Raw genomic sequence first — 27,721 nt, 5'->3', positions numbered from 1 at the left:
TAGTCCCGCTCCCCCCCTCCCACCCCGTCGGGGGAGTCGCCCGGAGGCTGCCCTCCCGCAGGGGCCGGCCTGCTGCCTCCGCCTCCTCCTCTGATTTGCGCAGCCTTGCCTCAAAAACTTCCCCTTTCGAAATTGCCGGCGCAGATTGAGACCCGGCGACCGCAGGGACAGCAGCGAGCAGCAGCAGCAGCAGCCACCTCTCGGCTCCTCTCCCCAGAAGGACCCAGGAGTCCGGCCACGATGACCCCGCCTGGGCGCCTCCTCCTCCTGGCGCTCGCCGCGGGTGCCCTCCTGTGCGCGGCGTCCGCAGCCGGCGTCTACTTCAAGGAAGGGCAGAGCTGCCACAAGCCGATGGCGAAGAGACCTCCGGGGATCAGGTAAGGCGCCAAGCGCCCAGTCGTCTTCCGAACCCGGATCTCCATCCTGCCGGCTTGGAGAGGCGCGGGCCAGATTTGGAGACGCCAAACGCGCCTTGGAGCGCCCTTCTTTCGTCTGGCCTTACATAAAGAATTACGGGGTGGTGGTTTCCCAGCTGTCTCTGATCCCGCAGGCAGCATATGGCTGTCACGTGTAGAGCCAAGCAAATAGCCTCCACGAATTTGTCCTGTTTCCTTTCCACGGAGGTCCTGCGGTCTCCTGGTTCTGCAGCCTCTCTGTGGCTTTAACAGACAGGAGATGTGGTTTAGGGCAGTACTTCCCAATTTGTGGTCCGCAGACCCCAGGCAGTCCATGTAACCCACTCAGGGGCATAGCTGTCAACTTTTCCCTTTTCTTGCGAGGAATCCTATTCGGAATAAGAGAATTTCCCTTTAAAAAAGGGAAACAGTGACAGCTATGTTCAGGGGGTCTGCGGCATCATTCACATAAGAAAAACTACAATAGCGATATCCAAATTTTCAAAAGTCCATGTCTTGGGGAGCCAGTGTGGTATAGTGGTTAAGAGCGATAGATTCGTAATCTGGGTTCGCATCTCCGCTCCTCCACATGCAGCTGCTGGGTGACCTTGGGCCAGTCACACTTCTCTGAAGTCTCTCAGCCTCACTCACCTCACAGAGTGTTTGTTGTGGGGGAGGAAGGGAAAAGGAGATTGTTAGCTGCTTTGAGACTCCTTAGGGTAGTGATAAAGCGGGATACCAAATCCAAACTCTTCTTCTTCTTGGCTTTTGAAAAACGATGGGTCTGCCGTACTTAGCTAATTGGGAACCACTGGTGTAGGGGTTAAGTGTGTCCAACTAGTACTTGGGAAACCAGGATTCAAGTCTCCACACAACCATAGGCGCCGACTCCATGGGGCTTGAGGGGGCCCGAGCCCCCTCAAAAATTCGTTTGGGGGGGCTCTGCCCCCCCAATAATCTCCGGCGCCCCTCCAGCAGAGCGCCATCGCCGCCCCTCCCCCAGCCCAAAATGCACAGGGAGGGGCGGGCTGCATGCCTCCTGCCCTCCCTCCCGAGCAAAAGCTCCACCCAATTTCCTTTGGAGCTGATTAATAGGCGCAGCACGCTCTCCCCTATTCGCTCACGAGGAGGCGGCGCCACTTTATTTGCATATTCATGAGCTTATTTATTATTCATGAGCTTTCCCGGGCCCCCCCAATATTTTTTATAAGTCCGCGTCCCTGCACACAACTATGAATCCTGCTGGGTGACCTTGGTCCAGGCACAGTCTCTAGCAGAGCTGCCTCACAGGGTTGTTGTGAGGATAAAATGGAGAGAGGGAGACCCATGGGGGCAACTTGAGCTCTTTGGAGGAAAAGTGGGAAATAAATTAAAATTAAAATGCCTGGGCAGGCTACACAATAATGCACGTTTGGGGTGGGGGCTTGCTTTCAATTTGGTGGGTCTCTTCTTAGTGCCCTAACTTTGGGGAAGCACCATAGATTATCTGCTTTGCAGACAGAGGGTCCCGGGTTCCAATCCCCGGCATCTCAAGGTAGGGCTGGGGAACTGAGTCCTGCCTGAACCTCTGGAGAGCTGCTGCCAGTCTGTGCAGACAGGGCTAGATGGCCTGACAGCTTCCCATGTTCCAACTGCAAAACCTGGGAGTTGTATCTTAAATTCCCCCCTGCAGTTCACACGTCACTGCTCCAGGGTTTACTTCTTAATGCTGTTGCTCCCATAAGGAGATGGCAAGAGGCTGCATTAAGTGCTCCAGACTGGTTAGCGTGTCTCTTTTGAGGAAGTTTGCCGTGTGACTGCCCAGCAAAAAGTTGGAGGGAATCATGACAAAGCAGTGAAGGATTTTCCTGACACCTTTTCTCAGATAAAGGGGAGGAAAACAGCCACTTGCTTTTTTCTGTCCTCTCCCCATTCTCCAACAGAACCTCCCCTCGTCCCCATGAAAACATGGACACCTCAAAACTGCCCAAGAGCTGGGACTGGAGAAACATAAATGGAGTCAACTATGTGAGCACCACACGCAACCAGCACATCCCACAGTACTGTGGGTCGTGTTGGGCTCATGGCAGCACCAGCGCCTTTGCAGGTATGGAGATGCGTGGGATGGTTGGCAATGCATCTGGTGGGTATCCTTTATCCATTCCCACATCCAGTACAGAGGCTTTCACGTGACCATCTATCATGGTGTTTGGAGCAATAAAGTATTGTGCAACATCCACGTGAGATTGCTGTCATCAGAAAGCCAGCCCATATTAACCCCCCATCCCACTTATTTAATCCAGGTTTAATGGTTAATTGCTAACCTAGTTAATGATTTACCATGCATTCCCCCTTCTGAGCTATGGTTTTCCCAGTAGTGATGTATGGAAGTGAGAGCTGGACCATAAAGAAGGCTGATCGCTGAAGAATTGATGCTTTTGAATTATGGGGCTGGAGGAGACTCTTGAGAGTCCCATGGACTGCAAGAAGATCAAACACATCCATTCTTAAGGAAATCAGACCTGAGTGCTCACTGGAAGGACAGATCGTGAAGCTGAGGCTCCAGTACTTTGGACACCTCATGAGAAGAGAAGACTCCTTGGAAAAGACATTGATGTTGGGAAAGATGGAGGGCGCAAGGAGAAGGGGGCGACAGAGGACGAGATGGTTGGATAGTGTTTTCGAGGTTACCAGCATGAGTTTGACCAAACTGCGGGAGGTAGTGGAGGACAGAGGTGCCTGGCGTGCTCTGGTCCATGGGGTCACAAAGAGTCGGACACAACTAAACAACTAAACAACAACAACCCCCTTCTGAGATGTTTGTCTCCTCCTCAATAGTGTGCGGAAAAAACAAACCATGATCACTGGCGCAATGCTGTGTCTCAACCAGGAACTGTGGTTTGTTCCGCTTCTGCAAACCACAATGAGGCAGTCAAAAATACGCCCCCCCCCTCTATAGATCAGCCTTCCCCAGCTTGCTACCTTCCAGATATTTTCCACTGTTTTTGACTATGCCTTCAATCAGCAGATCAGACGGTGATGAGGGATGATGGGTGTTGTAGTCCAAAAGTCAAGGAGGACACCCAAGTTGGGGAAGGGAGATGAAGCAGAAAAAGCTGGGAAGGGGAATTGAATGGAATATTCTGGGGGGCAGCCATAGCTGACTGGCTGGAACTTGGAGGATAAACATTCCAGGCTACAACGTTTTGTCGCAGGGCTCAGTTGTTCTGTTGGAGCCGTCAACTTAAAACGTTCTCTGAACTATAGAATGCTGCAGGTCCCTATATATACAGGGTATATCTGGGCTCCCCAATGTGCACCTTCAGAGTAGGTCCTCCCCCCCCCCCCCCCCGCCGAAAGAGTATTCTGCGTTGCCCACAGCAAGCTGCAAAAATTTCCTTATGTGCCCCCAAGCCCAAAAAACTTGCCTTACTCATGCCTTACTCATGTCTGATAGTGGTTAAATACTGGAGATGATCTCTGGACACAAACCTCTTAGATCTTCAGTTTGTATATGTTTGGGGCTTAATATTAATGGAGAAATTGACTAGCAAGGTGCATTAAAGAAGAAGATGACACAAGACATTTAAGGGTTTTTCCAACACCAGGTTTAATTTTGTTACATGCGCTTCAAAAAAAAAAAAGGGGGGGGGGACGCTTACAAAACCACCAGAAACTCATGGGGAAGTGTGGAATGATGTTTATTTATTTATTTTTTTAAAAAAATGTAACCAAGTGAACTTTGTTTCTTTTTTGTAATTTGTATCAACGGGTTATGTTCGAGTTCCGCTACGGTGGGAGTGGGAGGAACCAAACATTGCTAATGTGTTTATTCTTTAAATTCGATAAAAGGTACAGTAGTTGATTTTTTTAAAAAAAAAGCTGTCTTCCACCAATTGCTGGTTTGTCATCCCCCAGATCGCATCAACATAAAGAGGAAAGCTGCTTGGCCCTCTGCATACCTGTCGGTCCAGCATGTTCTCGACTGCGCCGATGCTGGCAGCTGTCATGGGGGAGACCACAATGCAGTATGGAAGTATGCTAATGAGCACGGCATCCCAGATGAGACCTGCAACAACTACCAAGCTAAAGATCAAAGTGAGTTTATCTTACCTGCTTCTCTAGCTCAGGGGTTCTCAAACTTTTATCCCTGGGCCACACTTTCAGAATAAACATTTGTTTGCGCCACGTCGAATTTTAAAAATTGATACAGTGGAACCTTGGTTCCCAATATTTATCCGTTCCGGGAGTCCGTTCGACTAACAAAACGGTTTGGGAACCGCGGCGTGGCTTCCGATTGGCTGTAGGCGCTTCCTTCAGCCAATCAGAAGCTGCATAAGCAGCGCCGGACATTTGGCTTCCAAAGAACTTTCAAGAGGCAGAATGTTTGGCTCCCAAGGTGCTCGTTAGCCAAGGTTCCACTGTACGCTGGAAAACAAAACAAAAAACTCCTAGCAGTGCTTGATTTATAACTTTATAACATGGTTCTGGGATCACGGGACACCCAGAAAGTATAAAACAATACAGCTACATAAGAACATGAATCATTCCCAAAATATAATTACAAACGAGCCTCTTACATATGTACCTTAATGAAAGGTGTGCACTTGTTTTGCCAGGTCATCTCATTTATCTTAGGTCTGGCTTGAAGCAAGCAAACTTTCATATCCTTATCAACACAGATAAGTCATTCTCTTTCCTGATCTTTCATATTTGTCAGAATTGAAAGTCCCTGTTCACAACAATATGTCGTGTAAAACTGTAGAAGATCGGTCAATTTTGAAAAGATATCTATCCATATTCTGCAAATTAAATATATATTCTGATACTTTTACTATACTATACTGCACTGAAATGTTCAAAAATTTGAGTGTCCTTGAATCTTACTGCCACACCCTTTGAGAATCACTGGTCTGTCTAATCTATAATATTTATAACCTGCCTGTCAGCTGAGATTGCAAGATGAGGGTTATGATTAAAACCCACACTAAGGTACAAAATAACTGGGGATGTGTCCTTATGGAGGAAGGAAGCCTCTTCTGTCTCCTTGTGAATACTCAAGAGTAGATCCATTGAAATTAATAGATCTTAGTGGGTCTCCTCTAAATAGAACTCACCTTTGGGTACAGCCCTCTGTTTACAAGAAGACACATGCAAGACCACAAGGATAAAAATAAATTTCAGCATTTGTGCTTCCATCACCAAAGCTAATCACATGAGAAAGAGGAGGAAGGATGGCAGGGAGAAGAAAATGCATTTAATAAAAGGAGGAGGAGAGGAAGAAAGAGAGAGGGACAGTCTGTGGTGTAATCACACTTCATCAGAGGGAAACAAGAGAGAGATGGATTGGTTAGTACCATATTCTCCTTTTTTAAAAGCAGATTTCTCTCAGCAGTTACAATGTGCTTGTATTCAAGCAGGTAGCCTGTGCAGAAAGGCAGTTTATGGCCTTCCCTTCTATCCTTGTTCTCCTATTGAGTAAATGCAATTGCCCTTTCCCCCCTCATCTCTAGTAGTATTCATTCACTTATTATATTTCTTGGTGGCTTTTCTTACAAAGTATCCCAAAGCGACTTGCACATGAAAACCATTAGCACTTAAAAAGAACCAAGGGTCTGGGTAGAGATAAGGTTTAGCAAAGGAACTGGGAAGGTCTCACAGATAGGAAAGGTTCAGGTAGATAGCCGTGTTGGTCTGACACAGTAGATATATATATATAAAAGAAAGAAAGAAAGAAAGAAAGAAAGAAAGAAAGAAAGAAAGAAAGAAAGAAAGAAAGGTGCTCCTGGAAAATTTATCTTTTATAGGAAAGGGATCAGGAGGACAAAGACCCTGCCCCTGTTTTCTGCTATCAATCCCGTCCCCTCCCAAAGTGCAAGTTGTAATTATTTCAGCCTATTCCCTTCCCTGCTTCTCTGTACTTTCCAATCTTGGACTCCTTCCTCTTTAGTCAGTAGACCCAAAGAAGCTCCACACTCAAGAAATATTGGGTAAGACTAATTCTAGCTACTGTATTTTTCTCTCTATAAGACACACTTTTCCCCTCCTAAAAAGTAAGGGGAAAATGTGTGTGCGTCTTATGGAGTGAATGCAGGCTGCGCAGCTATCCCTGAAGCCAGGAGAGCAAGAGGGACCGGTGCGCACTGATCCCTCTTGTGCTCCTGGCTTCAGGGATAGCAGCGCGAAGCCTCTTCAGGGCAACGGGAGGAACGCTCCCCCTGCCTTGAAGAGGTTTGGCATGGCTATCCCAGAAGCCAGAACAGCAAGAGGGATTGCTGCTTTTGCTCCGCAGCACCCCATTTCTCCTCCCGCTTTGCTAGAGAGGCACTGTGCAGAGAGGGAGAGAATATATTTTTTTCTTGTTCTCCTCCTCTAAAACTAGGTGCGTCTTATGGTCGGGTGCATCTTGTAGAGCGAAAAATACGGTATATGGTGGAATGCCCCTATCTTCAAAAGTGTTTTTCTCACTCACCCCCCAACCCCCCAGCTGTCTCCTCCAATCTCTTCTAGTATGCAACTTGGTCAAAAAGCACAGCATCAAAAGGCGCGCCAGTTTGGGTTTTGTTTTTGTTTTTTTACACATTTCCCCTTTTCTCGCAAGCAGTGTGTTAAGGGGATATGGTGAAACCTAGAGCAGTATTCAGCTAATGCAAACTGTTGGTGCACAGATTTCTGCTTGTGAAATAAGACTTCCTTCCCTCTCCTCCATTGCGCTTACCCTGTGCCCTCCCTAAATCTGCTCCAGGACATTGGGGGGACGACTCCTAGTACATATTTTTTTTGGGGGGTGGCGGGGAGGAGAGGGGGAGCATGCTCCATTGTGCAAGGAGAACTCATTGTGGTGATGGAACATTTGCTGAGCACTGCATTCGAGTCCACCCTCCATTTCTTTGTTTATAACCACTGGATGAAAGGCAAGTTTATTTCAGTTAAATGTACCTGTTCATTTTCCAGAATGCAAGAAGTTTAACCAGTGTGGCACATGCATCACTTTTGGCCAATGCCATGCGCTAAAGAATTACACCTTGTGGAAAGTTGGAGATTATGGAAGTGTCAGTGGGCGAGAGAAAATCATGGCAGAAGTCTATGCGAATGGACCCGTCAGGTACAGAAGCTAAATGTTTGTAGCCAGTGTCTGGGTAGTAACACATGAAAGCATGCAAGTAATTGCAGTTATTTCAAATAGCCTATTGTAGTGGTGGGAGAAAGACCGGTGGCTCTGTTTATCTGGTTTTGGAATTTGCCACGTTTATGTTATACTTTATTAATCCAGTGCCATTTGACAATTGAGAACTTTCGTAACGCTTCAGAAGAGACCGGCACATCTACCCCATACATTTAAAGCACAGGACTTGCCCCCAAAGAATTCTGGGAACTGTAGTTCATTAAGGGTGCTGTGAATTGTAGCCCTGCGAAGAGTAAACTACCACTCCTAAGATTCTTTGGAGGAAGCTATGTGCTTTAAATGTATGGGGTGGATTTGATTTGTTCCATTGATACAGTGATTTGTCAAGTGATTGGACCAAGTAATTTGTCCATTGATTCAGTACATTGTCCAATTGATTTAGTGGCCTTAGGAATGCCTCAATTTGTTGATTATGTGGCAGCAGGTGACTAGCTAACAGGACAATAAGTTTTGTCCTCCTAGAAGGAATGGTAAAGGTGGAAGCTGACTTTGGGGTGCACCGGGTAGCAGCTTTGATATTACTCACAAAGCTAGTTTGTTTCACTGGCAGGAGGAAAGGGTGAAGCTTCAAGAAAAAGCCTTGGCAATTATGGCTCCAACCTACCAAGGGGCAAGTTAAAGTAACCTCTGCAGCAGCTTTCTATTTAATAATATTATTAATAATAACTTTATTACTTATACCCTGCCCATCTGGCTGGGTTTTGCTCACGAGATAAAGCTTGAAGCTCTTATATCAGGTTTTGACTTTTGCGGTGCTATCTAGAGTGGACGTTGAAAGTTTCAACTTATCAATAGCATCTTAAGGCTGCTTTAATGTCATTGTTCTGTATTCTTTAAAACAGCTGTGGGATCATGGCGACTTCGAAGCTGGAAGCATACACTGGAGGAATTTATAAAGAATATGACGCCCATCCCATGATAAACCACATAATCTCCATTGCTGGCTGGGGCGTAGAAAATGGAACTGAATTCTGGATCGTCCGGAACTCTTGGGGACAGCCATGGGTAGGAAGGACAGAGCAGCCATAAATGAGACTCTCGTGTGTGTGTGTGTGTGTGTGTGTGTGTGTGTAACATCCAGAGGGCCAAAGATTCACCAATCCTGCTCTAATAGGAATTTAGCCCTTCATATTTGATTACAGCTTTCTGGCAGGCCCCAAGAGCTGCACGACTCTGTGTAGGTGCAAACCCTACATGTACAAAGATCGGGAATGTGTTTTGCAACAACTGTATAAGCACTTGGTCCAGAAATCTGCACCCGCTCCTATGTGTGAGAATCTTCTGAATGCCACAGGATCACTTGCTGGAGTGTTTGGGTGCAAGACCACCAGAGCTGATAAAAACCCCAATGGATTGTGTCCATTTAGGGATCAGGAAATGGTGTGATGCCTGGCAAGCCAGAGGCAATAGAAGGGTGTTGGTGTTTTAGCAATAGACCAGGCCATTTCGGGAGGTGGATTTTGGGACTTAAGCCCACCTTTTCCTTCCTTCTCTCTGGCAGGTACATAAATAGTTGTGTGTCTGTCGTGCAATACCTTGCATGCAACACCCAAATATCCCACTGCACCAGGGATCGAAAAGGTGTGGCTTTCCAAAGGTTGTTGGATCACAACTCCCATCATCCTTGATCACTGGGGCTGATGGGCATCCCAACAACACCCAGAGAGCCACAGGTTGCCTAATCCTGCATCACCCCTTCCTGCATGCTCTGGGGCAATTGCCCTTATTCCTTCCAACTTGTACACAGTCAGTATCTGTTGGGTGAGGGTTTCCAGGGTGGCGGCAGCAGCAGCAGGAGAAGAGTCACTTGAGCCCATGACTAATGCAGTTTCCCATCTTGCAGGGTGAGAAGGGCTGGCTCAGAATTGTCACGAGTGCCTATAAAAGAGGCAGCGGAGGGCACTATAACCTGGCTGTGGAAGAGGACTGTGCTTATGGAGACGTCATACTTTCTTGAATTCTGCAATGGATCACAGACCCCTTATTTGCACTCCTGATTTTGAAACGAAAGGTATCTCCCAGCAAGATTTCCCTCCTTCTCGTGAAAGGGAAAGATCTATCTATATATTTGGCAACGCATGCTAATGGTGAAGTATTCGCAAAGATCAGGCTGCTTGTTTGCATATAACTTCTGCAGCAAATGAATCTCTGTTGATTGCACACACGGAGAGAGAAACGGCATTTATTTCTTTTTGTTTGGAAGCTTTCCTCGGTTACGATGATGTAGGTGAAAAGGACTTTGTGGTGTATGTGACGTATGGATCCCCATTCAGCTAAAGTGGGCTGAGTCTGTGTGTTAAGCAAAATGTTGGACCTGCAAAATATGCAAAATACCTTAATGGTGTTTCCATGCAGCCAGTGCCTAGTTTAAATCACATTGCCTCTATTTCTGGACACAGGGTTTGGGAAGAGCTGAGGGGCAGAGTCTGTCCTTACTCGTTGCCTTCAATGCATGCTTACTTGGTGCCCTTCCTTGCTGCGCATTGCAAGAGTTGCCTCTGTTGCTCCAGCCACTTTTGACTCTGGCCCCAACCATCACTTGTGGCCTCTGGAAGGCTGTGTATGGCCAAGTAGCCCTTGATTTCCAGCTCCTCTCACTGATACTTAATTCTGTTCCCTGGAGAACCTCAGAATGAGGCTAATATCCCTGATCCTTGTGTTCAGGCTCTGCAAGCATGGCACATCAGACTGTGTGTCGCATTGGCATACCTGGAGATGGAGATGCACAGCCCAGGGAAATCTATGCATTCAGTTTAAACACAGTCCACTATACGGGTTGGTTGCTATTGTGCATCCAGTATCACAGTTCAGTTCAAAGCCCCATTAAAACCAACGGGACACAACTTGAGCCTCAGTGCCCATCTAGTCACAGCTAAGTATTGGTGAATACAAGTTAGTGCTTTCCTTTTTTTTCGGGGGTAGGGAGAAATTGTGCAGCAGTTGGGAGCAGACCAGTTGCAGAATTATATGCGAGATAATATAGGATTTTTGGCTACTGAACTGTTTACTGTGTGTGATATACATGTTTTTAAATAGGAAATCTGCTTTTTCCACATTTGGGGATAATTCCTTCAGGAATGCTCACTGCTGGGAGGAATTGCTCAACAACAATCCTGTGAGGGAGACGAGGCTGAGAAAAATGTGACCAGCCTCAAGTCGCCCAGTGAGCTTCATGCACGAGTGGGGATTTGAACCTGGCTTGTCCCAACACCCTCTAATTTGGAAGGTGGCAACATGATGCCTCTTGCAGCGCCCACAAAAGATCTCGGAAAATATTCCTTTAAAACCCCCTCGATGAGAGCCTGTTCGCTCTTGCCGCTCATCTCCTGTTCGCACTAGCTCAGTCTTTGCGACATTCAGCATGCCCCCTTAAACATGCCCACATTTCATGGGGTCCTAGGATTGGACACCCGCCCTCCATCCCTTCTGTCCTGAAAGGTGCAAAGGACACCCTGAGTGAGTGTGGCGATGGCTAAGGTAAAGGTAAAGTTACCCCTGACTGTTAGGTCCAGTTGCGGACGACTCTGGGGTTGCGTGCTCATCTTGCTCTATAGGCCGAGGGAGCCAGTGTTTGTCCACAGACAGCTTCCGGGCCATGTGGCCAGCATGACTAAGCCGCTTCTGATGAACCAGAGCAGCGCACGGAAACACTGTTTACCTTCCAGCCAGAGTGGTACCTATTTATCTACTTGCACTTTGACGTGCTTTCGAACTGCTAGGTTGGCAGGAGCAGGGACCGAGCAACGGGAGCTCACCCCATCGTGGGGATTCAAATCGCCGACCTTCTGATCAGCAAGCCCTAGGCTCAGTAGGTTAGACCTGCGTCCCATCATGGCTAATGTAGGTGCCTTTAAAAAAAAAAAATTGATTGGGGAGGGTGAAAGGCCAGCACCATGACTCCCCTTCCTGCACTTTTCGAAGGGGTGGCCATTTTTGTGTCATGCCATGCCCCATGGGCACCCACGGAACTTTATCAAGATTCCAAATGTGCCCCCCAGGCCCAAAGAAGTTGCTGCCCCCTGTCTAACCTTTCCCTCTTCTGTGTACAAGGTGCTCTACAGCCTTTCCCTATTCTGTGAGTTGCTGCAGCCGTGCCATTGTAGCCATATGCACCTACAAAGGTAGATGTCATGAATAAGAGGCCGGTGCTCTTGTTTTAAGTGACAAACTTAGGGACTTTTTAAAGTGACAAACTTAGTGTTTTTCTGTTGAAACATCCCAGAGGTGGGAATGGAGGGGAAATAGCCAGGGGCCTGTGCTACTGATATAAAAATATAGTCCACGGTCTTCTTTTTTTCAGTGTGCTATTTTTATTTTTTTTTACAAATTGTAACTAATAAAAAAATTGGTACACTCATGACGATGTTGAAAATTAAAAAGGGCATGTTTTGCATCCTCACGTGTGTACCATACATGTCCGTATCAGACATCCTCAGGCACTAGGAGGAATCTTGCTGCAAGTCTGTAATTATATTATATTATATATAAACTTGTGTAACATACATAACCCATCAAAAAACCAAATAAAACAAAAAGGGCATTACAAAATCTAGACCAAGACCAACATAGTCAGAAACAAAAATGTAAGAGGCAGACACCACAGAATTTTTTTTCCTGATACATACAGCAACTGAAAAACCAACCTTTTACAAAGTTATATACTGGCAAACACAGTAGGGAATTTCCCTTTGTTCTCTGAAATATTTGCATAAGCAATAAAGTTCCGCCAGTCTCTCACAAACACATCTCTGTGTATTTCCTCTAGCTAGACTTAATCTGCATTTAAGTTCCTCTCCCACATTCTTCAATTAGCCTCTTCAAGTTCCTCCCCAAAGTGGCAATAAGTCATATGTGCAGCTACCAATAAATGTCATACCTCATCATGGGACTGAAACTGCCTTGGTCGCGCTGGTTGATGATCTCTGGCGGGCTAGGGACAAAGGTGAGATCTGTTTCCTAGTTCTGCTGGATCTCTCAGTGGCTTTTGACAGCATCGACCATAACATCCTTCTGGATGGTCTAGAGGGGCTGGGAGCTGGGGGCACTGTCATACAGTGGTTCCGCTCCTTCCTCCTGGGCCGTGTTCAGAAAGTGGTGGTGGGGGATGAGTGTTCAGACCCCTGGGCTCTCACTTGTGGGGTGCCCCAGGGTTCTGTCCTCTCCCCCATGCTTTTTAATATCTATATGAAGCCACTGGGAGAGATCATCAGGGGGTTTGGGCTGGGTGTTCATCAGTATGCAGATGACACCCAGCTCTACCTCTCTTTTAAATCAGAACCAGTGAAGGTCCTGTGTGAGTGCCTGGAGGCGGTTGGAGGATGGATGGCGGCCAACAGATTGAGGTTGAATCCTAACAAGACAGAAGTACTGTTTTGGGGGGATGGGGCGCGTGGGTGTGGGGGACTCCCTGGTCCTGAATGGGGTAACTGCCCCTGAAGGACCAGGTGCACAGCCTGGGAGTCATTTTGGACTCACAGCTGTCCATGGAGGTGCAGGTTAATTCTTTGTCCAGGGCAGCTGTCTACCAGCTCCACTTGGTACGCAGGCTGAGACCCTACCTGCCTGCAGACTGTCTCGCCAGAGTGGTGCATGCTCTAGTTATCTCCCACTTGGACTACTGCAATGTGCTCTACGTGGGGCTACCTTTGAAGGTGACCCGGAAACTGCAATTAATCCAGAATGCGGCAGCTAGACTGGTGACTGGGAGTGACCGCCGGGACCACATAACACCGGTCCTGAGAGATCTGCATTGGCTCCCGTATGTTTCCAAGCACAATTCAAAGTGTTGGTGCTGACCTTTAAAGCCTTAAACGGCCTCGGTCCTGTATACTTGAAGGAGCGTCCCCACCCCCATCGTTCAGCCCGGACACATCCAGCGCCGAGGGCCTTCTGGCGGTTCCCTCATTGCAAGAAGTGAGGTTACAGGGAACCAGACAGAGGGCCTTCTCGGTAGTGGCACCCACCCTGTGGAATGCCCTCTCTTCAGATGTGAAGGAAATAAGTAGCTATACTATCTTTATTTTTTAAAAAAAGATATTTATTGAGATTTTAAACAATTAAACAAACTTCACAGTTATAACAAATACAAGAAAAAAGACATAAAAAGACAAAATAAAAATAAAAAAAACCATAGAAATCCTGTTTCTTACTTATTACCTTCATAACCCTCTTTCCTGACTTCCTCGCATCTCCCTTTTCTGTGTTCCCTTTTACACAATCACATTCAGCAATATCTTACCCTCTTTCAAATCTTATTGTATATTATGCATTTCAACTATTATGTCACCATTTTTTCCCTTGATATCATTTATTTAAATCTGACATAATGTTATTCTAACCTTTTCACCCTTATTTCTTAAAGAGTATTTTTTGCATATTCCTTTCAGCTTTGTCACTAATGCCATATTATCTTTATATCCTGCATCATTTTAACATTCAATCATTTTACAGTGTTTTTGCAAGTAGTCTTTAAATTTCTTCCAGTCCTCTTCCACCAACTCTTCTCCCAGGTCTCGGATTCTGCCAGTCATTTCTGCCAAGTAGCTATACTATCTTTAAAAGACATCTTAAGGCAGCCCTGTTTAGGGAAGTTTTTAATATTTAATGCTGTATTGTTTTTAACACTCGATTTGAAGCCACCCAGAGTGGCTTGGGAAACTCAGCCAGATGGGCGGGGTATAAATAATAAATTATTATTATTATCATCAAACGAGGATGGGTTTATCTTCCAAGTCTGTATCATCATCTGAAAATAAAGTTAGTAGAGTTAAGTTCTAGGGTCTTCTGAATACATAGCAGGTCTGTATAAATACACACGTAAACACATCCTTTGGAAGGGCTCAATATTTGCAGGTCTGTACTATGTTTGTGCAATAAAAACTATGTTTAATAGACATGTTGCATGGCCAACACTGGCTGGGTTAGTCATAAAGGTTCAACAGACAACTCAAGATTAAATAATGACAATAGTAAATGCTGCTGGATGCTGAGGCCAGGATAGCTCAGTTGGTTAGAGCGTGGTGCTAATAATGCCAAGGTTGCAGGTTTGATCCCTGTATGGGACAGCTGCATATTCCTGCACTGCAGGGGGTTGGACTAGATGATCCTTGGGATCCCTTCCACCTCTACAATTCTATGACTCTACGCTGACTTAATTATAGGGAAAATTAGGTGCATGTTACCTACAATTGTATAGAGGCTGCAGAATACGGTTTTCTTGTGGCAGAATTTGGATTAGCTTTCCGTTATTTCACGCAGTCCTTCCAAGGAGCTCAACACATACCTAACCCAAATGACTGCTTTTAAATGTCAGCTTTCCTACAGCAGCCCCACTCCAGGGCTGCTACCCAAGGACTGCCTCTCCCCATATGGACCAACCTGGACCCTGTGACCATCATTTGTGTGCTGCCTCCACGTGAACTCCGGAAGGTGGCAACACATGAACTGGCCTTTTCCGTGGTGGCTCCCCATTGCTTATCTTTAGGCACCAGGCAAAGATGTTCCCAATTCACCAGGCCTTGGGCCGATCAAACCATTTACACCTGGCTCTCCAAATGAAACATAACATGAAAACGCATTCTTTTCGGCATAATATATACCCTTTAGTGTAGTAAACCAGATATGAACACACAGCAAACAACGGTAGTTGGCAGCATGGGCAAAAATATTCCTGCATTGCAGGGGGCTGGACTAGATGACCCTTGGAACCCCTTCCAAGTCCACAATTCTATGTACTAAGGAAACATGAGGGCATTTGTCAATTATCGCCCACACAAACTCTGGGTGCCTGACCCAGATGGGTTCTGTGCTGCAAGGGCACGGGAGCATTTGCAGAAGAATGCTTTGATTCACTGCTTGGCCCAGGGTGGATTGATAAATTTAGCAGTGTTGTTAATGCTCCGGAAATACATAAATGATTAGAAACCAAATCACCAAACGCCTCCAGCAGCAATTTTTTTTTTCTGCACAGGCGGCATATACAGTATTTAAAAGAAACACACACATGATGGCAGCCACACCTTATCCGTCACTGGGAAGCAATTCGTGGCCCCTTTAACTACAGTTCTCAGGATTACTGAACCGGGACGTGTGCGCGCCCTTTAAAAGCATGGTGCGTAGGCGGCTGTGTCTTGTTTTCTATTGCTCCGCCTCGCCTCCCAGGCACTTGCCAGGATCAAAGATGCCCACTGTCGGGTGTTTAGATCCAGAGGGACGTGCGGGTAAATTAACATGCAGCAAGCCGTGCTGCGAAAAACAAAGCCAAACCCAGACCTCAAGGCCCGGCCTTCCTGGAGTCACAGTTTTTCAAAGGCAGCAGTGCGCACCGCACTATGCAATGTGCCCATGCCTCGAAACCATGCTCTGTGTGTTCTGCACTGGAGAGGCGCTTGGGCATTCCGGGTTTGTGTGTGTTTGTTTCTTAAACTTGCCAAGTTGCAGAGTTGGGAGGGACCCCGCGGGTCATCTAGCCCAACCCCCTGCAACCCGCGGGCATGAATGAGCTGATGCCAGCCGTGATTTGATGGTGCGTCTGGCGGTGATGAAAGCCCCGAGACGCGCAGGTGAACCTCCCGAGGGCGGCGGCGTTTAACTCTTCCTGCCTCCCTCGACGGCCGCTCTTATCAGATGGCCAACCCCTCGTTTCGTAACCCTGGGCGAACCAGTCGCCCTTCCCGCGCCGGGGCGGCGCCGAAGCGGGTTATAAGGCGCGAACTTCGCCGCAGCTCCTCCACCCAACCGGCCCCGCGCGTTTCCGGCTCCCACCGCCATCCGCAGCAGCCGTCTGGCCGGCCGGGGCGCAGCTTTCGTTCGACGGAGCGGGACGAAGCGCAAAGAGCCGCCGTCGAGCCGGGACCATGGCCGGGCGCTGCCTCCGCCTGGCGCTTCTCCTCCTGCTGCCGCTCCTCGACGCCAAGGCCGGGCAGAGTTGCTACAAGCCGAGGATTCCCAGGCCCTACGCCGTCCGGTAAGGGCGCTCTCGTCCCTGGGAGTGGCGGGGTGGGAGCATGGATGCGCATCAGGAGGGGAGGTGGCCTGAGCATGCGAAAAGTGCATGGCCTTCGCTAAGCATCCAGAATTGGGGGAGCTGCTCCCCCCCCCCCCGGCGATTCCCTACAGACAGCCGTCCGCTGCAGCCCGGGATCTCCGACGGCTCTCCTTTCTGCTGCCCCAAACGAACCCGGCCGGCGGCCGGATTGTTGTGGGGAGACCCCGAGAGCCCTGCGGGGATTTGTCGCGTTCTCCCCGGGGATTTTCCTCCTCCTCTTTCTGCAGGCGTGGTTTGGTTTCCCGGACGCCGCTTGAAAAACAACCGGCCGGCAGCAGGCGAGCTGCAACCGCGGCAGGAGCAGATCTCGGCGGCGCCCCGCAGCGCGGAGGGTCGTCCAAAGACGGCCCAAGGTCCGTGCAAGTTGGTGGCACAGGCAGAAGCGGCGTGTTTGGACCCGGAGAGGGAAAAGCTGGGCCGAGATTTTCCTGCTTGCCCCACAAGCACGGCCTTGGGGTGCGAGGCTACCTCGCAGGGCTGTTTGGAGGATGAAATTAAATTCTTGCAAGCCACCCTGAGCTGCTGAAGGAGGGTGCAAAGCAGAAATAGCACCCTATTTCCGGGGGGGGGGAGGCATAGCTTTGGTGGCTAACATGTTTGGGTTTTTTAGCCTGGTGTTGCTCAGTGGAGGAGCACATGCAGAAAGTCTCTGTTTTCTCTAGGCAGGGCTCAGAAAGATCCCTGGGTGAAACTTGAAACCCAGATGAAGCAATGATCTCACTGTGTAAGATAACTTTATAGAAAGCTGACGTGCTGAGTCAGACCATTGGGCCATCAGGGTTGCCTGCACTGGCTGGCAGCAGCTCTCCAGGGGTTCAGACTGAGGTCTCTCCCAACCCTGGCTGGAAATGCCAGAGTGAATATGACCTGGATTGGGAGTGGGGGCAGTGTGCCCTCCACTCCACTTGAGGGCAGCAGACCAGAGACTCACAACTCCTGCAGAGAGGCAGGGCAAGGGGGTTCAGGAGGAAATGCCAGGGGGCTGCCACTGCCCTCCCCACTCCAGCATCTCCTTCCCAAGATGGCCACCTCACTTTGCCCAAGGCCTTTTTGCCATGGCAACCCACACATCCAAATTCACTTGGTGTGGTGATCCCATTGATTGTTTTTGTCCCACGAGTGGGGGGCTCAGCTTTGGGCTTGGTGGATTTTAACTGCCAAGGTAGCTAAGTACCTTGATTTGAGACATCCAGGCATATTACGGTTGAGCATATTACTGTGATCTTGGCTCGACTGCGCTGGCTGTCCATTACTGTAGTTTCTGGGCCCAATTTAAAGTGCTGGTTTTGACCTATAATAATAATAATAATAATTTATTTGTACCCCGCCCACCTGGCTGGGTTTCCCCAGCCACTCTGGGCGGCTTCCATAAAAACCAAAGATACAGTAAAATATAGCCTGAAAGGGCTCAGGACTGCAATGCCTGGAGGACCGCCTCTCCCCATATAAACCCCATATGACTCTGCTTTCATCCTCTGAGGCCCTTCTACGTGGGCCTCTTCCATATGAAGTCTGGAGGGTGGCAACATGAGAAAGGGCCTTCTCTGTAGTGGCTCCCTCTTTGTGGAATGCTCTCCCCAGGGAAATTCGCCTGGTGCCTTCATTATATATATTTTTTGGCGCCAGGCGGAAACATTCCTCTTCGAATAGGCCTTGGGCTGATCAATATTCTGCAGCCTTTTTAAATGCATTTTTTGGGAAGGAGGGTGGGTATTGTTTTGCTGTTTTTGTCTTACTTATTTACTTGTTTTTATCCCGTATTTTATTCTGTGAACTGCCCTGAGATCTTATGAAGAAGGGCAGTATATAAATCTAATAAAGAAACCAACAAAAATAAATAAATTCACTTAGCACTTACGAGTACCTTGTGGCAAACCATCACCAGATCTCCATCAGAGGCCAGTTCCCGAGGGTTAAAATGTAAGGCTTCGGCTTTTGCAATGCTCAGTTGCAAGTCTCATTAGAATACGCCAACAAAACAAAAGTTGTAAGAGGTATTAATCATACCAGTGAAGGATCAAAAACAGTAATTATTTTGGGTTTACTTATCAAGCCTGTTGCATAGACTTCACAATCCACTCGTAGCTTGCAGCCTACAGCTGTGGTTCTCAGAGGGTGTGTCAGGAGAGGATTCACGGACGGTCAAAGACACATCTAAACATTTCGGTGTAGCACAGTAGATTATAGTATCTAAATTATTATTTGTGGATATGCAACTAGAAACAGTATGCATGCGTCTCTTTGATAGTATTGGCTGCTCTCCTACAGATCACCATGGGATATTGTGAACAGCGAAGATCAGGAAGGATGTGTTGATGAGGAGAGGTTTGTTTTTGGTCTCAAATTAGTCCTAATATAAATGGGATTACCTTTGCAAAAGCAAGCTCACGCCTCTCCATGAGTTTGTATGCATACTTAAGGAACATATGCAAGAGGCTCCTTTATAATTATATTTTGGGAGTGATTCATATTCCTATGGAGTTGCGTCATTTTATGTTTTCTGGATGTCCCATGATCACCTTATAAAGTTGTTGTGCTTTGTTATAAATCAAGCACTGCTAGGTGTTATTTTGTTTTCGTTTTCCAGTCCTGTCAATAAAAAAATTTCGGTGTGGCGTGAGCAAATTTTTATTCCGAAAGTGTGGCTCAGAGAAAAACATTTTGAGAACCACTGACCTGCAGGTTGGAAAATGCTGGCCTACGGGAAAGGGCAGCCTCCCCTATGAATCGCAGTATTGAGCAGCAGAAACATTTATGAGTGCAGAAATAGAGGCGTACTTTTCAGAGAGATGGCATTGGAGCCTCTGCTCCAGACTCCAGTGTGCTTGTGGGGCAATGGGGGACAGGATTATTCCCCCCCCTTTCAACACACCCTTATGGCAAGGGTGGGGCTTTCTAAATCAGCTTGTGTGTTTTGTGAGTCTATCTAAAGGGCTGTCACGTGAAAGGTGGAGCAAGCTTGTTTTCTCCTGCCGCAGAGAATGGCATCCAAACCAAATGGCTTCAAGTTACAAAAAGGGAGATTCTGACTAAATATCAGGAAGAACTGTTCCTTGGAGGTTTCCTTCCTCGGAGGTTTTGAAGCAGAGGTTGGATGGCCATCTGTCATGGATGCCTTTAGCTGAGATTCCTGCATTGCAGGGGGTTGGACTAGATGACCCTCGGGGTCCCTTCCAACTCTAGGATTCTGTGGGAGAAGGAGTCCCTCCAGGTTTAGTCCTGTGAGTTATAAGGAGTGGCAGGGGGACCTGCAACGAAGTGGTGCAGCGTGAAAAAATGTCACCTTGAGGATGCCAGCCAGCCAGCAATGCCCTTTTTCAGAATACACTCTGGTGTGGATGGGCTGCATAAAGATCCACATTCAGAGAATGAGCTTCCTGTGGGTTTATGTACTAAGACTGAATTCTAGTGTCTGCAGATCCCTTCCTTTTATTCGCGTTTGCAAGTACAGTGGTACCTCGGGTTAAGTACTTAATTCGTTCCGGAGGTCCGTTCTTAACCTGAAACTGTTCTTAACCTGAAGCACCACTTTAGCTAATGGGGCCTCCTGCTGCTGCCGCGCCGCCGGAGCACGATTTCTGTTCTCATCCTGAAGCAAAGTTCTTAACCCGAGGTAATATTTCTGGGCTAGCAGAGTCTGTAACCTGAAGCGTATGTAACCTGAGGTACCACTGTACAGTGGTGCTTCGGGTTACAAACACTTTGGGTTTCAAACTCCGCTAACCCGGAAGTAGTACCTCGGGTTGAGAACTTTACCTCAGGATGAGAACAGAAATCGCAAGCAGTGGCAGCAGGAGGCCCCATTAGTGAAAGCACACCTCAGGTTAAGAACGGTTTCGGGTTAAGAACGGACCTCCAGAACGAATTAAGTTCGTAACCCGAGGTACCACTGTACTGTGGTGCCTTTTAAGTGGTTTTTTCTGTGGTAATTTTGCAACAAGGGCCAGAAAGCATGTCAAGGCCCACTTTAAGCTGCACTTCAAGAGCTGCTGTGGTCACCTGAGCGCTCTGAAGAAATGTCAGCCTTGTGGCAATCACATGATCGCCCGGGAGGAATTTTAAGGTCATTTGGCCTGGATGAGTCATGCGATTGCCAAGCAAGAGAGGAGGCTGAACAAAGCCTGGTTGATTTGCTGATTAGATTGTTGCTCCAGGTTCAGATCCCCCAACTCACAAACTAGGCTCACACAAAGAATATTGGGAGCTGTAGTTTTTTTAAAGGGTGCTGTGAATTGTTGCTCTGTGAGAGGCAATCTACAGTTCTCAGGATTTCGGGGAGGCCATGTTTACGCAGCCTCTCAGCCCATCTTACCTTGCGAGGTGGTTGTTTATGATAAGAGCGAGGGGCAATATATGTTGCCTTGATTTTCTCTGTAGGATATTTTCAGAAGAGAGAGAGTTTTTCAGCTTTTTCTCCCCAGGCATAGGTTAATTCACTTGCTTCCCCCCCTTGCAAACAGAACCTACCCTCGTCCTTATGAATATCTGGACACCTCAAAACTGCCCAAGAGCTGGGACTGGAGGAATATAAAAGGAGTCAACTATGTGAGTGCCACACGCAACCAGCACATCCCACAGTATTGCGGATCCTGCTGGGCTCATGGCAGCACCAGCGCTTTAGCAGGTACGGAGCTGTAAGCTATTATTGCTTCGTAGGACTTGCTTCTCTGTCATTCTTGGCTCATTTCCCCATGACTGGTCAACAGATAATTTGTTTTGCATTGGACCATTGCTTCTTGAGATCTGTCCTGTTGGTGGGAGTACATAAAGAACAAAGGAGATTCCCATTATTGGCTCACACCATTTGCCCATCGAGTCCAGTATTGCTGGCTCTGACAGAGGGGGAAGCCATGGTAGAGCACTCTTTTTTGCAATATTACTTACCTACATTGGTTGAAAAGTCAACTTTGGGGTCAAAATGTAACTTAAACAGTCACATAGAATTGTAGAGTTGGAAGGGACTGTGAGGGTCATCTAGCCCAACCCCTTGCAATGCAGGAGATTCTGAATTTTGTGACAGTAAGAGCTGTTCAGTAGTGGAACAGACGCCCACGAGAGGTGGTGGACTGGAGGTTTTTACGCAGAGGTTGGATGGCCGACACTCATGGATGCTTTAGCTGAGATTCCTGCATTGCAGGGGGGTTAGACTAGAGGACCCCTGGGGTCCCTTCCAACTGTACATTCTGTGAATCTTTTGCCCAACCTGGGGCTCAAACCCACAACCCTGAGATTAAGAGTCTCATGTTTTGCCAACTGAGCTATCCAAGAGTTCGTTGCTTCCTTGTTTAATCCCAGCCTCCCCTTCCCTTTCTCTCCTGTGTTCAGGTTTAGATTGTAATCTCTCTGGGGCAGCGGCCTGCCACCTTGTAATCTGTCTTGTGATGTGCACATTGATGGCTCTATACAAAAAGATAAACTGTGTTAGGATTGGGTCTCCCAATTTTCTTTTTAAAAAATTACTTTAACAGCAAGCCTATGGAGGGATGGGTTCTGAACCCCCAGCCCCACTGTTTTCCTGAGCTTTCCCCCACCTGAAGCTGCTTTTTAACCTGCTAGGCATTTAACCTCTTCCTTTCTGTGATTCAATCCTAAAGCCCCACCCCTTGAATACTTCAAAGTTAAACTATTAAGATAGCCAACGAGGGATTCCTCCCACGTATTATGTGGTCTGTGACATGGAATGGTGAATTATGTGTTTCTCTTGGTTTTCCAGATCGCATCAATATCAAGAGGAAAGGCATTTGGCCTTCTGCCTATCTCTCAGTCCAGAATGTGATTGACTGTGCCGACGCTGGCGGCTGCAGCGGAGGGGATGACTTGCAGGTCTGGAGTTATGCTCATGAGCACGGCATCCCCGACGAGACCTGCAACAACTACCAAGCTAAAGACCAAGGTGTGTGAGATCCTTCCTGCGTGAACCTGGCTGTAAAAGAGGGAAAACAACAGCATTCTTTTTACACCAGCCTTGCTAAATAACTCCAGATTTTACTAGCCTGCCACCCACTGCAATCCAAAGTGGAAAACTAGAGCTTGTCCTTGCCCTTGAAAACAGGATTTTAAAAAAATATCCCTTCCCTCCACTTTGCGGGATGCAGGTGGCGCTGTGGGTTAAACCACAGAGCCTAGTGCTTGCCGATCAGAAGGTCGCGGTTTGAATCCCTGCGACAGGGTGAGCTCCTGTTGCTCGGTCCCTGCTCCTGCCAACCTAGCAGCTCGAAATCACGTCAAAGTGCAAGTAGATAAATAGGTACCGCTCCAGCGGGAAGGTAAACGGCGTTTCCGTGCGCTGCTCTGGTTCACCAGAAGCGGCTTACTCATGCTGGCCACATGACCCGGAAGCTGTACGCCGGCTCCCTCGGCCAATAAAGCGAGATGAGCGCCGCAACCCCAGAGTCGGCCGCAACTGGACCTAATGGTCAGGGGTCCCTTTACCTTTTACCACTTTGCTTTTTTTTAATAGTAATATGTGCCTTAAATGTGATTTTTACATTTCTTTATTTTGGTTGTTAAATATTCCAGAGTGACTTGTGTTACTTGGAAAGTAGGATAGAAAAAGATGCAAATAACTAAATAACTAGGCTGCACCAGCTCTCCTGCAGCAAAATTTCATCTTGTACTTTTAGCTGCAAGATCCCTGATGTCAAATGTAGGTGCTTGTTTTTGCAGATTGTGATACGTTTAACCAGTGTGGAACATGTGATACTTTTGGAAAATGTCATATGATAAAGAACTACACCCGCTGGAAAGTTGCCGATCATGGTACTGTCAGCGGGCGGGAAAAAATGATGGCGGAAATCTATGCAAGTGGTCCTATCAGGTAAAGCACTACAAGGTTGCATAATAAGCATGGTCCGTGGTCAAGGATGATGGGAGTTGTAGTTCATCAACAAATGGAGGGCTACAGATTTCCCCATCTCTGTTCCTTGGGTGGTATGGATGGTATTATTCTTTAAAAAACAAAAACCAGTGAAACAACCTTGCAATACTGTAAAGCAAATTGGTTAGCAACTTATTCTTTGTTTTAGCCCACACAAGGTGCCAGCCCACATAAGTCTGCTTGCAAAGCGTAAAAACACAACTCAAAGCAAAACTGGAGAAGCTATATGGCAACAGAACAAAGTAATTTTAAACACAGACCAGTTTTGCTTTTATTTCTTTAATGAAGTAAAAATGGCAGCATAGATTCTAGCAGGTGCTGTGGAAAACCCGCATACGCTTTCTAAAATAGCTCTCTTAATTGAGGTTAGGCCTAAATTACGGAAGCAAAACTGCCTGAAATAAATCTGTTTTAAAAATCTACTTAAGAATTTGCTTAGGAGCCATCTAAGCCTCCCACCCATGGCGGGAAGGAATTTCTGTACAGTGGTACCTCGGGTTACATACACTTCAGGTTACATACGCTTCAGGTTACAGACTCTGCTAACCCAGAAATAGTACCTTGGGTTAAGAACTTTGCTTCAGGATGAGAACAGAAATTGTGCTCTGGCGGCGCGGCAGCAGCGGGAGACCCCATTAGCTAAAGTGGTGCTTCAGGTTAAGAACAGTTTCAGGTTAAGAACGGACCTCCGGAACAAATTAAGTACATAACCAGAGATACCACTGTAGTATGAAAATAATGTAATTCAGCCCCCCAACTGGGTGCCCTCTAGATGTTTTGGTTTATAATTCCTTTCACCCCACTGGCTGGATGAAAGTTGCCATCCAAAACACCTGGATGGTATTGAGGTTGGAGAAGGCTGATGTAATAAGCAAAAGTGATGTTTCTTTAGTGACCCGGTTTGGTTGAACCTCCTATTCCAGTAAACTATGGACGTATTCCCATGTTCAGAATAGCTTCCAAAATTACAATTTAATGCTTGGAAGAATCTTACCAAATGAGTAAGACTTCAGTCCTATTTGCATTTACCTGGGAGTAGGCCCCATTGAACTTTGCGGGACTTGCATCTGAACAGACATTACACACTGCGTTGTAAACTTCACTCTGTTTAACGTGGCCCATTAAATGTGTTTAATGTGTGCCTTTTGGCAGATTTCTATTTACGAGCTAACTCGGTTTTTGCAGTTGCAATTAGACTAACAACAACTTCCCCATGTCTTCTTTGTGACTGCTCTTTTAAAAACCAAATGTTTTCTCTTAAACTGCAATGACCTCTAGTCTGTCTGGAAGTCTCTAGCAGACCCTGACGCCGCCTTTTGAGAGTCTCTTCCCCATGGTGTTAGCAAGGCCCACTGAACTCAATAGGATTGACACTGGAGTATATATGTATAGGATTGTACTGTTTATCTTATGAAAGCGCCAATTTGTCTCATGCCTGACGCCCAAACCAGTCTTTGCTCAGACCGTGCACCATTTTCCTGGAAGCCACATTGTTTATTTTAAAAAACCAGACTGAAAACCGTTGACCCTTGCCAGGTTTTTACCCAAAGTGGCTATTCAAAAGCTGTTGGTTTGCATTAGCATTTTTAATTGGATGTAATTTAATTTATACAGCTGTGGGATCATGGCCAGCCCGAAGCTGCACAATTACACTGGAGGACTTTATGCTGAATATCGTCTGCTGCCGTCTATAAACCATGTCGTTTCTGTCGCTGGCTGGGGTGTCGAGAACGGAACCGAGTATTGGGTTGTCCGGAACTCTTGGGGCGAGCCATGGGTAAGCAGGAGATGAAGACCGCAAGCAACATCTCTCCACAAAGAGAGGTTGGAGAGTCCTGCAGACAGGGCCTTCTCAGTGGTGGCTACCCTGATGCAGTGCAGTTGTAAACGGTGAAGGATGGCTTTGATCCTCTAAGTCAAGGATGGGAAACCTTGTGCCTAGGGGCCAAATGAAACCCTTCTGTCTGGCCCTCAGAACGGTCCCCAGGCCTCCCAAGCCACACCCCCTCTTCCTCAGGCCACACCCTTCACCAGCCCTGCTTTGTGCTCTCCCTGGGTACTCTTGCCTGGCTCAAATCCCTGGGATAACTCAGTTAATAAAGCATGAGACTTTAAACCCCAGGGTTGTGGGTTCAAATTCGACGTTGAGCAAAAAGATTCCTACATTGCAGGGGGTTGGGACTAGATGACCCTTGTGGGTCCCTTCCTACTCCACATTTCTGTGAAATGTGCGCTCAAACTCTGACAATGCTTCTTGCTTGCTTGGAGGATAGAGGGAAGCAGGCGTGGAAACGAGCCTCCTGCTACACGAAAGCAAAATTTTCATTCATTGCTCCGCCCACTTTTGCATCTAGCCACGCCCACCAGCAGCTTATGGCCCTTGAAAGGTTTGCTAGAGAGGAATGTGGCCCTTGGCCGAAAAAAAATAACATTCCCTGTCCTAAGTAATAAAGAGTAAGAATGTGGAGGGACGTTGGACAGGGCAAGTCTCTCACCTTCCATTATATATTGCAGTTGTGGCGCCCCCAAGGTTCTGTGCCCAGTGCAACCGAACCACTCGCGTTCCCTAAATCAGAGGTTTTCAACCTTTTTGGGTCCACGGCTCCCTTGACCAACTACAGTCTTTCTATGGCACCCCTGTGGAGCTCAGGAGCTCAGTTCTGTCACCCCTTGCCTACAGACCTGGCAGCCTCTCCACCCTTTTTCGAACACCCTTGAGACTTCCCTCAGCCTCCTCTCCCCTCTCCTTGGGAGTCCTCTGGGCAGCCACTGCCACCACCCCTGGTCTCTTAAGCTGCTCCAAAGATAGGTATCTCCTCACATTGCCCCACAGGAGCCTGGGAAGCACCCCTGGCCAGCCCCAGAGGCACCATTTGCCTGGGGAGCTCATAGCCGGGGCAACTGCAACAAACAGCTGTGCAAGCCTTTGGGAGGCAGAGATGCAAGAGGGCATCAGAGGAGGGAGGGAAGGAAGAGTGACAGAGGCCAGGGTTGCTCACACACCCCTGACCATCATTCAAGCAGACCTTCTCTACTTGGAGATGCCGGGGATTGAATCTGGCACCTTTTAGATGCAAAGCAGATACTTTGCCAATGAGTAGTCAGTCAAAATAGATGCTTTTGATTTTTAAAAGTTGATGAGGACAATAGCTTGGATTCCTTCTGTTCCGCTCATGGATCAGGGATTCCCTGCCTTGCCACTTCCAAGCTGCAATGCCTTCTACACACTGTATCTACAGCTGAGCAGGGGAGATGCTCTGGACTGATATACAGGAAAACTGGGAAATCCCCCTCCCACTTTGCATGAGAAGAACTGCTTTTGTTTGCACACAGGGCACTACTGGATTCAAGCTGATTATTGCAATAATTTCTCCAGCAAGGATACAGGCCAGTGTTCTCCTGAGCTCTGGAGCAGGAAATAGGGTGTGATTTGCAGGAGTGTATGCCCAAGTTAGTAATAACCAATACCCAACCAACCAGATCAATGTGTTTTGTGGCTGGAGATGGCAGAGGCCCATGATCCAGAGACCTGTGATTTCTGCTGCTTGTTAAGATCCCTTCTTGTACATGCACATGACAGATCTGGAAAGACAATCTGTTTCTGCCCATGCAGTTACCTGTAGGTGTTTCTGACATGTGTTGTGCAATGAGCAGTTTCAGGGCAGCACCGTAAGGTGAAAAGTTGGCTGAACGTGAAGTTGTCCTGATACACCTGTGTACTGATGCAAATTTCATCTCTTTCCAGGGCGAGAAGGGCTGGCTTAGAATCGTAACAAGTGCATATAAAGGGGGGAAAGGAGCATCCTACAACCTTGGCGTTGAAGAACAATGTGCTTACGGAGACCCAATTCTTCCTTAACTCTGCTGGAGGAGGATCTGGAAACACATGTTCAGAAGGCAAGGCCTGTCCCAGCCCACTGCTTCGCAAAGGGATGAGTTAATACTCTGCAGCAGTCATTAATCATGGAACGGTGAACCTTTATTCTTTCTTGAACTAAACCTTTCTCTTAAAAGAATTCAATGTTGTTTATGAAATGACCCAAAGAATGACATGCACTGATTGCACTGAGAGAAGCAAAGCAAAGAGTTTTTATTACTTTTGCATATGGAAATTAGTTAATTTTTATCGTAATTATTTTATAGCTTTCTGGGCAGGGAGAGACTTTTGTTTTTGAAAAAATGTAATACAGGGGAGCAGAGCTCTTAAATAACTTGAAATTAAATTCTGTATGAAATTA

The 27,721-nt window shown here is 47.3% G+C and overlaps 1 protein-coding gene across 3 annotated transcripts; it reads left to right on the top strand.

The window, feature by feature from the left end:
- The first annotated feature begins 1 nt into the window (after nucleotide 1).
- CTSZ (cathepsin Z) lies at nucleotides 2–27,721 on the top strand. Of its 3 annotated transcripts, none has more exons than XM_077929322.1 (6): nucleotides 2–377; nucleotides 21,067–21,230; nucleotides 22,320–22,499; nucleotides 23,273–23,423; nucleotides 25,098–25,260; nucleotides 27,229–27,721. In XM_077929322.1, the coding sequence occupies exons 1-6, from the start codon at nucleotides 241–243 to the stop codon at nucleotides 27,340–27,342; spliced, it is 909 nt and encodes a 302-aa protein (XP_077785448.1). In that variant the 5' UTR covers nucleotides 2–240; the 3' UTR covers nucleotides 27,343–27,721. The 3 variants fall into 3 exon arrangements, with proteins under 3 accessions (XP_077785448.1, XP_028591152.2, XP_028591148.1); XM_028735319.2 differs by lacking the exons at nucleotides 21,067–21,230; nucleotides 22,320–22,499; nucleotides 23,273–23,423; nucleotides 25,098–25,260; nucleotides 27,229–27,721 and adding exons at nucleotides 2,318–2,481; nucleotides 4,293–4,472; nucleotides 7,329–7,479; nucleotides 8,403–8,565; nucleotides 9,404–12,301; XM_028735315.2 differs by lacking the exon at nucleotides 2–377 and adding an exon at nucleotides 16,139–16,525.

The sequence above is a fragment of the Podarcis muralis genome, chromosome 5 (assembly GCF_964188315.1).
Source record: "Podarcis muralis chromosome 5, rPodMur119.hap1.1, whole genome shotgun sequence".
Classification (NCBI taxonomy): Eukaryota; Metazoa; Chordata; class Lepidosauria; order Squamata; family Lacertidae; genus Podarcis; species Podarcis muralis.
This window is presented reverse-complemented; position numbering and strand designations above follow the sequence as displayed.

Coding starts and splice junctions, on each gene's coding strand:
- CTSZ (XM_077929322.1), top strand. CDS start 241: ATGACCCCGCCTGGGCGCCTCCTCCTCCTGGCGCTCGCCGCGGGTGCC. Junction 378..21,066: donor AAGAGACCTCCGGGGATCAG/GTAAGGCGCCAA, acceptor CCTTGCAAACAG/AACCTACCCTCGTCCTTATG. Junction 25,261..27,228: donor ACTCTTGGGGCGAGCCATGG/GTAAGCAGGAGA, acceptor ATCTCTTTCCAG/GGCGAGAAGGGCTGGCTTAG.